Source organism: Stegodyphus dumicola, chromosome 9 (assembly GCF_044657685.1).
Source record: "Stegodyphus dumicola isolate Sdum_Otavi_A_Nest chromosome 9, ASM4465768v1".
NCBI classification, from domain to species: Eukaryota; Metazoa; Arthropoda; class Arachnida; order Araneae; family Eresidae; genus Stegodyphus; species Stegodyphus dumicola.
In genome coordinates, this window is record NC_140776.1 from 144,470,046 (window position 1) to 144,483,311 (window position 13,266).

The 13,266-nt window shown below is 31.2% G+C and overlaps 1 protein-coding gene across 1 annotated transcript in view; it reads left to right on the forward strand.

Annotated features, from left to right (window-relative positions):
• Kpc1 (Kip1 ubiquitination-promoting complex subunit 1) overlaps positions 1–13,266 on the forward strand; it is a 150,790-nt gene that overhangs the window by 86,053 nt on the left and 51,471 nt on the right. The window contains exons 21-23 of the mRNA XM_035366178.2: positions 1,384–1,561; positions 4,531–4,614; positions 4,699–4,786. Of these exons, the coding sequence (XP_035222069.1) occupies positions 1,384–1,561; positions 4,531–4,614; positions 4,699–4,786 (350 nt within the window). The remainder of the gene's footprint in view (positions 1–1,383; positions 1,562–4,530; positions 4,615–4,698; positions 4,787–13,266) is intronic.

The following is a 13,266-nucleotide window of genomic DNA, read 5'->3' on the forward strand; positions in this document are numbered from 1 at the left end:
TTGAGCATATTTAAATGTGTTAATTTCTGTATTTTGACATTAGAAACATTCTAGATATTTATAGCATCAAAATAAATGAATTTATATTTATTTATTTACTTGATGTTTCTAATGCCAGATGAATTGAATTTAGTCTTCTCTTTATATCATATTACATTATTATCCTAATGATATCAATTTAAAAATAAAGGCTGAAAAATTGCCAGTTCTGAGAGCTGTTATTAACTTAATAATAGAAAATTTTATATTTGCCTGGAATGTTCATTGCCAGCTTTCAGAGGTATTTCCGTTGTTGTAAGGCTAGTTTGTCTTACAGAAGTTTATTATTTCAGCTTAAGGAACTGAGGGATATAAAACTAATATAAATTTATATATATAGTAAATAGAATCCCTTTTAATTGGCAGCAACAAGACTGTGCTGATTCCAGATAGAGGTTTTTCTTGGTAATTTAATATATATTTTTAGAACTTCATTGCTTATGTTTTATGATGCAATCTGTAGGAATTGCAGCATGTAAAGTTTGTGGTTTTGATCTATTGGCCACAGTTAAATAAATAATCTATAAAATCATGCAGATTATTTAAAATTAAAACACATAACATGATATATTTTTTAATTACCATATTTATTATCACATGAAAGTTAGCTGTTTTAGGATGATGGAATATAGGTTCAAATGTTTGTCTGCTTACAAGACTATTGCCATAGTTTTAAAAATTCACTGTATTGTGCAATGAAGCTTCATAATATCAGTGTGCAGACAGAGATGAATATTTCTTTGTAAATCTTATGAAAATCGGCTGTTCTTCAATGGCTTCCTTCCACGTAATTTTTGTGTTCTGTCAACTTTTATCCTTCGCTTCATCATCTTTCTTACAAATATTTTCGACATTTATGTCTTTTGATTGTTAGCCTTTTACACACTTCTTTATCTTATAAGTCTAAATTTCAGATTAAAGTGTAGACTTTCCAAAAGTGCCATTATTTTGATATTGCCAGTTTACTGGGTACCAGTTAAATGGAATTTCACTGTTGCTAAATATTTATTGTCTTTATTTTTGATAATACATCTAGTTGATATAATTTCTTATCTAACTGATAATTTTTATTAATACTTACATCAGTGGTGTAATTAATAATAGATTTTTCTTAGACAATAGATTGTTTGATTTGCTATGGAATAATAAGAATTATGGCATGGAAAATTAGAAGTTGTCATGCATTGTGTTATAACCTAGTTTGATCTTTAAAATCAATATTTAATTTGTGTTATCTGTTTTTCTCATATCTGCTTTTGGAAAGGTAATTTGATTTTTTTATGATAATTGCATAATTTAATTTTCATTTTTCACCTTAACACTATCTGTCTTATTATTTCATAGGACAGACAAGCAGATGTTTATTGGTTGCTGCAAATCTTACTTCGAACACTATGTCAAGCATCTGAAACTGGTGTACTCTTTTCCTTTGTTCCTGATTTTTATGTTGAAGCTTGTATCAAATGTTGCCATGCTCTTCGAAATTTTTTTCCTCCTGCAGCCCCTGCTGATAGTCTACCTGGTAAGAAAGAACAATGCATTTTGCATATTTTTTATGATTATATTTAAAATGTTTTAGAATAAATTCTAATGGATAATTATAAATTTTATTGTGAAAGTTGAGGCTTTCAATATATATATTAATATTTTATGTTTCTTCAAGATATACATTTAAAATTCAGATTTTGTAAAGTATTTGTTTATGTGATAAGCAAAATAAAAGAAAAACAACCACTACATAGCTACATGCATTACTGTAGATGTGCATTTATAGTAGATGTGTGAGGATATAATAATATTTTACTTGAACAGTATAGATAGAAATTACAGAGTAGTGTTGCTGTAGTTACAGATAGAAATTGTGTAATAATATTACAGCATCTAGCAATAGAAAAATGTGTAATAAAACTTAATGTAATTTTTAAAAAATATTTATTCTTTATTATGTGGATTTAAAGTATGAGTGTTTTTTTAATGCTTTTAGTATTATACTTTTACTGTTTTAAGATTTATGTATGCTACTATTTAATGCAATGTTTGCTATGCAGTTGTACCACATAACAAATAATTGACTGACTGTAGGAACCTCTGTGGTTCCTTGTGACTCTGATTAATTCATAGTTGAATGGATATGAAATGTCATGTTTTTATAATTAATTTCATTGGATAAATGTAAATAACTAAATTGGATTATTATTTTTATTATTTTGGGAGTGATATCCTGTTAAAAACAATTAAAAAATCTGAAGTTACCGTAATTTTCAGAAGAAATGCCGCGGCATTTACGTGTTTAAAACTTAAATTTTCAGCAGGTGCGGCGTTTAGGTGCATTAAAAATAAAATATTTCCTATTATGGTCACTGTACATAGTTTGAATAATGATCATAATTGTACATAGTTTGAATCGATGAATCTTCCAGGACCCATCCTCTCCCCACCCCTGCCTTTTCTGCAATTTTTTCGAAGGCGGACACGACTCCACCTGCCTTGCAATAATGAACTCTGACGTATTTCCTCTTCAGCATGAATCCATTTTTCTTGGCATTCTGCCAGATACAGATCCCATCAGTTTGGGTACAGGTATATGTTGAATAGATTTTAAGTAAGAAGGGAGCGGAAAATTTTTGAAAATGGCACCTAAACGGCACAGAAGCTATACTGCTGGTTTTAAGCTTAATGTAATTTCACGTGCTGAACAAATTGGAAATAGAGCAGCAGCTCGAGAGTTTGAAGTGAACGAGTTCAACGTTGTATTCGACGTTGTAGAACTGAAAAAGAACCTCAAAATATGCTACAACAGAAACGAGCCAAAAGAAGTAGTACTGTAAGGTGGCCGAATCTAGAGGACGACCTTGCAAACTGGATAAAGGAGCAATGAGGAAAGGGAATGGCAATTTTGACTGTAAAAATTCACTTACAAGCAAAATTTATAGCAAAAAAAAAAATTAACATAAATGATTTCAAAGGAAGGCCTTGCTGGTGTAGCAGATTTATGAAAAGAAAAAATATTTCTGGCGTACTAGAACAACAGTTGGGCAACAATTACCAATGGACTGGCAGGATAAAAAAGCATCTTTTCTAAAATATGTGACAGATATTATTGGGGGGGGGAACAACCTTCTTCGGTCACAGATAATAAATATGGATGAAACGCCATTAGCTTTCAACTCTCCTGCAAACAGAACTGTTGGTGAAACTGGTGCAAAAACTGTATCTGTGCTTATGACGGGGCATGAAAGAACATTATCTACATTAGCTTGTGCCACAAACGGTGACAAGCTAAAGCCGATGATAAATTTTAAATGAAAAACTATTCCGAAGGGAGGTTTTCCTAATGACGTAATTATTAGTGCAAACGAGAGCGGCTGGATGTGCAAAACAATCATGCATGAGTGGCTACAAAAATGTTTGCCAGTGTCGTAAGGGATCTTTTTTACAACTAAAAGGGTTATTGACAATGGATTCAATGCATGCTCATTAACTTGAGTCAGTGAAAACCAGATATCAAAAATTGTCTACGACCGTAGCAATAATTCCTGGTGGTTTGACAAAAATCTTACAACTATTAGATTTGTCAGGTAATAAATCCTTGAAAGCTGAAGTCCGAAGGCGGTAGAGTGATTGATGAGTGAAGGATTGCATACGTATAACAAAAGCGGTAAAATGTGTAAAGCATCTTATGAAGAAGTTGCAAAGTGGGTAGGAAGTGCGTGGAAATCTGTAAAAACATCATCAATAATAACAGGGTTCAAAGAAGCTGAAATTATATCCTTAGATAAAGAGACTGTAAACCAAAAGGTTGAATGCAATTATCTGGAAGATTTGGACTTAGATCACGATTTACTAAATATTTTAATTCAGATAGTGAAGAATCAGATTTTGATGGCTTCATATGATGTATAGTTTGCTGTAATTCCTTTTGTAAGTAAAATTTAAAATTTCCTTTTGTCATCCAAATTTAATATTTCGTTGTAGCAACATTTTTTATAATATAGTCTGAGTATTACAAATATGGACTTCTTTAGTGGGTAAATATAAGTATATTCGTGAACGTAAATATATTTTCAACATTTCTTACCTTTAATTTGTTTTTGAGTTATGGTTTCATTTCATGCATTTTTCTTGACTGATATGTCATATATAAGGACATAGGTTGAGATTTTGCAACTATACAGCTCACGATGATTTCATGCGCAATTTAATGTATTGCAGCGTTTATGCGGATGTCGCGTTTCTATGTAATTTTTATTTTTTCCCCGCCATTTTTCTCGAGTGCAGCGTTTACGCTGATGTGGCCTTCCTTCTGGAAATTACGGTAAATTCTTCACTCTTCTAGATTTTATACAGTTATTACAATAATCTTATTGCCAGACTGATATTTCCTTGCTGAAATAAAAGTGATACGAAGTCTGCTTTAAAATATATATTAACAAGGATTCTGTTGTAATACAGTTAGTTACATATAAATGTTAAACAGATTTTCTTTTTTAGCCTTTGCAGGTCATCATGAACTTTTGATTAAGTATGGCTCCTTTTTAGCTCACCATTTTGCTGATGAACGAGTCGTTAATGCAGGTATAATATCATCCGTTTTAAATTTTGATGTTTTAATTTTTATGTTATTCATTAAATGCAGTTACTTATGCAATGACATTTTAGAATTAAAGGATAGTTTAGTCCAAGCACTGGCATCCTATGTATGTTATCCTGCCACCCTGCAAGCTCTGGAAAGCATGGATTCTGATAGGTATGCAGCATATTTATATGTATTTCTATTTCTGTGCTTGCTAATATTACTCAAGATTTCAAGTATGAAATTTAAACTTTTATGAGATTCAAAATTTGGCAAATTCATTATTTTAATTTAATTTATTCTTTTAATTTAAAATGTTGAGAAATTTTGATATTTATGTTTATAGGTATAATTTGATATTTATGTTTATAGGTTATCATTAACACATGCAAATGTAGCTAAAATGTAATTATGCAAGGAATAGTATATTCAAATTATATAACAGATATTAAGAACTTGCCAATTGATTGCACAATTCTTTCTTTCATGTATTTAATTTTTTATTCAGAGGCTTGAAAAGATGCCACTCGGTTGCATTACCTAAAATATTACAATATTATGTGTAATATGTTTCATTTTATATCCATGTACTGCTGCTTTTGTGCTGATGTGAGATGCTTTGGAATCCTCAGCATATACACTACATTAATAGTTGGTGAATGATGGTATTGACAGAGGCAACATTGATGTACACTGCTCAAAAAAAAGGGGGGGGGACAGTTCTCCCGTTCTAATGGGCCAATTCACGAAATTCAAATTGCGTTCTTCGTGTCTCGAAAGCACGACTTAGGATATATATTAGATTTATATATAGCACTATTCAAACATAGGTATTTTGACACAAAATTGGACTTTTTATGAAATAACACCAATTTTTTTACATATTTCGATTCTATGACTCAAATTATGCCTAAATATTAAATTTTGCAAAATTTGAGCTTACTTTTATAAAATTGCTCTGACAGTCTTCAAAAAATAATAAGCCGGATACAATTAGAAGATTAAGGAACAACGCAATCTGCAACATTAACTGAAATAGATAATTAGATAATTTTAGCTTAGCTTATACCGTTCGTTATACATCAAACTCGCATGCGTAAACTCATATGTGCATGTATAAAGGTATTATGCGCATGCGAAAACGCATGCGCAGAAAGTTTGTAGCTTTGAGGGCCGGATTATAGATCATTCCGGATTATGGACGTCCGGATTAAAGACTTTTGACTGTATATTTATTAATATAAATTTTTCAGAATTTGATTTTATTTATCTGAATTGCATTTCTTTCGGAAGAATACTTTGTGACCCAGACTACATAGCATTTAAAAACTGCATATATTAAAAGAGAAAATACAGTAAAGCACAGTTAACACGCCTTTTAGTGTTCCATTCAGAAAAGATATATAAATAAGAGAGATGTATAACCGACATTTTAACTTAGGATGACTTGCATACACTAGTACATAAGTATAATTATAATTAATAATAATATGTGTATAACAGGAGTAACAGTCAGAAATTAAAACTACAGATTTGAAAATATAAAGAATTTTTTTTTAAGAATTTTATTATCCCTAACAATCAGTATTTTAAAGTAAATTGTGTTTTCTCTGATATTGAATTTCTTAGATAATTTTTTAATCTTTGATCTGTTGATGCGTTTAAAATTATCATGGTTAACACAATTTTTAAAATAATATCCATATTTTAAAAGTTGCTTTCCTATATAAGGCTTTTTGTGTGTGTTTGTATTAATTGTTTGACAAGTGTTGTTTATCTAAAACTAGTAAAAACTCGTTGAACTCATCTTACGTAAAATTACTGAATTAGTATCATCTTTATACATATCTGTTAACTTAATGCATTTTTTCTTTTCTTCTAGACATAAAACTTAAATACAAACACGCATTCGTGCAACACACACACGCCCCCCGGAGGGGGGGGGACTTTTATTTCCTGCATTAATGGTTTGCAAAATTTTATTCCATTAGAACATCATTACACCAGTTTCATAATTATTCATTTCTTTAAGTAATGATTTTGCTTCAATAACAGAAATTTTGTTTTCTTATGTAAAACTGCACATGCCATTAATGCCTCTTGTATAATTTTGTAGTCATATTTTAACAATAAAAATGCATCAGCCCTGGCAGACAGCCTTGTATCTAACAATTTCTTCAAAGTATAAGAACTTCCATGCATGTTGCATAACATGTTCCGTCAGAAAGGTGATGATGCAGAAGGGAAGAGAAAAAAATGCATGAATTAAAAAATATTTTGAAGATTTACTGGAGCTTTCTGCAGAAACATTACCAACTAAATAAAATGGTTGACTAGAACACTGAAAGATGTTGCTGAAACAGCCTTTGCCCATATCCTTATTGTGGACCATTGTTACTTGATTGACATATTTGCTGCATTGTTGTCCATGGCAGTATTTTACATATACCAGAAGATTTTGCAAGGTTGATAAAATTATCTCTTTTAGCTACTCTGCATTAAGTCTTTCTGTATGGGAGAATTTTCTTTAATATCTCCATTTGTTGATAAACAGAGCACTATAAAAGTAAGTTGGTCAGAATGCACAACATTTGGGGTAGAGTCTAAAAAAATTCTTCTACACTGGTTATCATAAATTAAGGAAAAATCACAAAAATAGCGATAACTCCCTCAAAAATAAGCGAAACCATGTAAAATTTGAATATGTTGCCAAGTAAGAGTAGCTGAGTAAAACTCCAATATGCAAATTAGTGGCGCTGCATTCGGAATATGTCATCTGCGAGGAGCATAAAAGTCCATGTTTGAGAGCAAGCCCACATATTTCTCTGTGATAGTGACATCAGAAATCTGAGATAGCCAATCTGTAACAATGATTTCCAGGCATCATTTGCCTACAGAACTACGATAGAAAGCCATTGGGAGACTAGAGGCAGGACAAAGTCAAACAGAAGTGGCCAGATGGCTAAATGTGAGTTATTCTGTGGTTCATAGACTTTCCATTCAATAGGAAGGTAATTTCAAATCACAGATTCGGCACCTAGGGCATTTCAGCCAAGGACGGCCAACTGCTACGACAAGCGCCGATGACCGATATTTGACATTATGTGCACTCAGGAATAGAACTGCTAAATGCAGTCACCACATTTATAGACTGATTTAAGCGTAGTTATATCACCTGTATATTTGGGCTTGCTTTAAATGAGAAATTTAACCATTTTAATAAATAAAACTTTAGGACAGAAAGCAATAATTTTTTAGCATCACTTCGAATGGAATGTCTTCCATTTGCATTTCAGTATTTTATAATGGACTTTCTTCTCTCACCCCCTCTTTTTTTTTTTTTAATAGTTTCTTCCTTGGTTTGAGTATTAACTGTTCTTCATCTTATGAGGTTTTACTTGATCTGAAACTGGTCATTAGTCCAAAACCCTTAACAGACATGAATGTAATTAATTACCAGTATGTCTGAAAGTAAGTCTTAGAAAGATGTAAACAATACTTTTTTTAACCCCTTAACTGCCGCGGAAAACGTACACAAGATTCATTTCCCAGTGCCACGGTTTTTCACACAGGCGTGCATTGTTATGCGATGTATTAGGGGGAAAATAAGTGCAAGTTTTACTTTCTAAAAACTGTTTACTTTCACAAAATAAAGAATAAAAGAAAAAAAAATGAATGCACAGAATTTGATGTTTTGAGTAAAAGTATAATAAAAAGATGTAAGTATAATAAAAATGATGTTTTTATAATAAAAAAGATCCCTAAAATGGAGTTTCGATCAATTTGTTTTTAGACCAGTAAAGTCAGGTTTCAGTGTTATACCTTGTGAAATCAGTATGCCTAAAAAAACATATATTTCTTCTGAACTGGTTGAATGCCAACATTTTGTTCTTGATTTTTCGTTTGTAAAGTGTTGGTTCATATACTCATCTACGAAACAGTTAGTTTCAGTAACAATATGAAGCACGGGCAGTTCATCAAAAAATAATTCAAAAAAGATAAATGGGTTTGAAACATCCATTATATCTTTCTTTATTCCTGAAGCCTACTACAAAAAGTAAACGAAAACGGAGGACACAGAATTAAAAAAAAGTACGTTTTACTCAAACAACACCAGCCAATACCACACAGTCATTACTTTCACCGCTTTAGACACATCCCTCTCTCCAATTTCTCTCCCCCCCACTTCTCTGAAATTGTATCCTCCTTCGCATATTTTGTCAAGGTCATTGTGGTGTTGCATTCCAAAGCTTTGCGAATAATTTTACGGATAGTGGCATAAAGCAAATGATAGTATTTTGGAAGGGTGTATATGTATACACGCGCGGCAGTTAAGGGTTTAAAAAAGACTAAAATATAAATGCAGATTTTTGTGCTAACAAACTCAGTCACAGCTTGTGGTGATGCAACTAAAGGAACAGTTAAATTTTAGTTATGATGTGAATTAGTAATCAAAGACTACACAATTTAAATGTACTCTAAGCTGGCTGAGTAATTTTAACTAGAGTGTAAGAATGAATTAATCTTGAATGCACAGACCACAAATATGCTCTATTTTACAATCCAAGAGCCTCAGTTTAAATATTAGCTAAATTATTTACATGCTGGGAAGGAAACAGAAAGGAGAAGTTATATTAAAAGCTGAAATTATAAATAGTAGTAAATTTATATAACCTTATAACCTTCTGAAAATTCTTCTTCTATATCTTGGTTTTCAACTTCAACTATTTTTGTTGACTGTTGGAAGCTCTTTGTTCTTCATTTTATTGTCACTTGAATTAGGAAGGCCTGAATGGCCAGAGCCAATTTTAAATGTGTGCAATGCTTCTTTCTGTTGGTTCACAGCTTGCTTGTATGTTTAATTCCCCCTATATATTATTAGTCAGCAATGTAGATATTGCTTCTTCATTTTTCAATTAAAAAAAAATACAAAATTTTGTAGCCTGAATTATTAAAGTACTAGAGAAGAGAGTTTTCCTTGCAATGCAGCAAATTAATAATGAATTATGATTCAAAAATATTTTATAAACTACAAAAGTTGTGGCATGATATAACAACAGAAATTAATTTTATCTAACTATAATTTAAACAATAGGAATTACTTTTATTTCTACTTACCTGAATATTTATACATAGAAAGCTATTTTTATAACTGTAAATAGCTGTAGCATATTAATGAAATTAAGAAAATAAGCGACTGTGAACATTCTATTAGTTTTGTCACTGATTGTAAACTTGAACTTAATTGCACATAAGTTGGTGTCATTAGGAAAAAAGAGCAAAGTTAGAGTTTTATGGGGCCCATCAGAAGATGGAATCCAGGGTGCCCATCATTAAATCCACCTCTGATGTCAGAGTTAAATTAATAATGCCTTACAAATAAAGTATAAAATTATTTTTTTATGAAGAAAACTTTTAAACTTGTGCTGTGATTCAAATGCACAGATTTTGTTGTTTGTAGATGAAATTATTTAAAATGGAGTGGCTACTTGAGACTTTCTGTATGCTTAATAAAAGTGCAAGCAAGCTTCCCATGGGACTTTTTCATAAAAACCTGTTCCCTATTTAGTAGATAACCTTTGAGTGCTTTGTCTTAATTCATTAATCAGCCTTTAGTCAAAATAAGTATCACAGAAAAACTAGGCTATACATCCATCATTTTATCCTTGTATTTATTTAATAACTTTCTATTTAGTATAACCATTAAATTTTCACTTTTTTCCTTTATAATAATTTAATTTATCAATATAATTTAAATGAAATTTGTTGAATGTTATTAAAATATGCATTGTGGCATATTTTCTGTTGCTGTGTAACGACTGTGGAAAATGAACGATAGTTTTTAGTGTAAGAGAATGAAAAAAATGTAGGAGTATAAAGTCTTAAAATTCATATAGACCTAGATGTAAATGTAAAAATTTAAGAGTAATATACTTTAGAGAATGAGAATATTTCAGATGTAAAGGAACATGTGTGTTACATGTTAAAGAAAATAACTTAAAAAGGAAAACACAATTTAATTGCTAAACCAGTTAAAGTAAATTTAAAAGAATTCATTAACTTTTCAAATGATTTAATTGAAAAGCCTTGAATTAGCTGTGATATATTTAAATAGTGAAATTAAAGAATTTAATAGTTCAACTAACAATTAGTTTTTAAATTCTGTAAAAGTGAATATATGATAAAAATGTACTGTTTTATGAATCTGAAGTTAAGCATAAAAATATTTAGAAATGTGTGTAAAAAATAAACTTTTGCAAAACTCAATTGAGGCCCATTAGCTGCCGAGCTGGGAAATTGCTGAACACTGGTAGTTTGGTCAATGGTTTGAATCCCGGTGAACGGGATGGCTGCTTGGGTGTTCTCGTGGTTTTCCTTATGTGTAATGTGCATATGAGCCAGTTTCTCTTAACACATTGACTGCCAATCACTAGAGTTAGATTAATAGTTATTGCCACCCATACAGAAGTAAATTGTATCTAGATGCCAGCATACATATTTTAAGAAATATGATTTAAAAATATTTATAAAAGATAATTTTGTGATACCTAAGTATTATTTAAGCCATTTATGAATGGCACTGCATGTCAAAATTTTTCACAAATGCCACATTACATGCATTTTATGGAATGTAATAAATAAATTAAAATAAGAAAAATAAGTGACAGTATGCATTATTTTTATATAAATGTGTATTACAGACAATTATACATATTACAAAGGAATTTATAACAAGAAAATTACAAAGACATTATTAAAAAAGATACATCTAGAATGTTATTTGTGTATTACCTTTGAACAATCTAAGCAGTAACCAGGAGATCCTACAAAAAATTTGCAAACATATAGTGTATCTTTACGTTTTTCTTGGGAATAGCAACTTTTGCATTGCTTTCTTAGAATTTTTCCGTCTTTTTTTTTTTTTTTTTTTTGTTCCTGTATACTCAGCACATGTTCAGATTCAGCCTGATCACACACAGGAGCATGAAAAACAGATGGCTGTTTCAGTAAACTTCATATCACGGATAAATGGTTGTCATGCAGTGATGCATTTTCATTGGAATACTTATTATAGATAAAGTGGGAGTTGTTCATCATTATTTGCAAAATATGCACAAATATTTTTGTGGGCCACCTAAATTGTTTTTCTCTCACAAGGATAATAAGCAAGCATCTGATCTTGCTTATCAATACCGGCCGTAAATTTATTATATTGAATTACAGGTAGAGGTTTAGATTTAATTTCACCTCTTTTGTTTGTTATTTCCACCATATGATTTTTATATTCATTGTAAATGTGACGTCTCTCTTATACTGCCACTTTGCAATCATCGCAGCATACTTTGTTACAGTTTGCCCTTTCTTCAGTTTTTTTTTTTTTTTTTTTTTTTGTTTACCTTTTTTGGAAATGTCTTCCTTTTCTTTCTGTTCGTCCCAGTGCAATAAGTTTTCCTATCAGCAAGACATTTTGCCAGTTCATAGCTGTTATAATAATTGCCCATAAATATGCTATGTCCTACATCCAGCATTCCCTCAAGTAAATTCATAACAACCTTTTTAGCAATAAATAAATTTCAGAACCATACCACCAGGGGATGTGATCATGTACAACCTGATACCATATTTATGATGTTTATTTTGTATGTACTGTCTGATTATAAGCCGTCCACGCCACAATACCATCGATTCATCTAAACTAATCTCATGCCCTGGGTAATATATTTCAGATGCTGACACGTTGAATAAATTCACCATATAACTTACTTTATACAGTCCATCCTTTGAAAGTTCTGTATTCTGATCTGGGATTTTCGCTCAGTAACAACAACACTCAGTGTAATGCCCTCAGTAACAACAAAAATCAATTCCTGCTCATATTTTCTGAACATGCACCTAAACCAAACAGTGAATTTGTTTTCCAGTAATCGTGTATAGGGTTGATTCGTATAGTTCCCATATGTATGATCAATCCCACAAATACCAAGAGTTCCTCTCTTGTGATATCCTTCCAAGCATTAATGTGAGAATGTTTCCTTTTTTCATGGTGTAAAAGTACTTTATGAGTATAATCATTAGTTTCAGCAACTATTTTTTCCAAGTTACTGTCAATGAAAAAATGGCGAAAGAAATCTATAGGATTGCTACCTGAAACAGTTTGGAGGAAACACGGATTTTATGAAAGGAAATTTTTTCATTGATGTTGAATCATTTTCCCAAATAACGTTTTCTGTCATAGTTGAATCATCCTGCTTACATGCAGCCTCTTTCAGGATTCGTTCTTCATGATCATCAGAATCTGAAATATCATGAGTACCAGTCAGAGGAATGAATTCTTCGTCATTGTCATAACTAAAATCGCTCGTGTACTCATCTGATAGTTCAGCCAGCAAATTTGCTATTTCATCATCCATAAGAGCTTTTTTATATTGAATTTTTCTTTTTTTTTCGGGCACAAAGGTCCTACACTATCATCTCTATAATTCATACCAAAAGATTATTTTTTAATAAAAAATAAAAGAATAATTTCAAAACCGTGATTATTTATACGTAGTTTCTAATCACTACTCCATGCCAGTACCAGAAGAAATGCCTTACATGCAATGGCAAATGAACTGGAGAATGAATAACAAGTATAGGATTTTCCCGCACCAGCG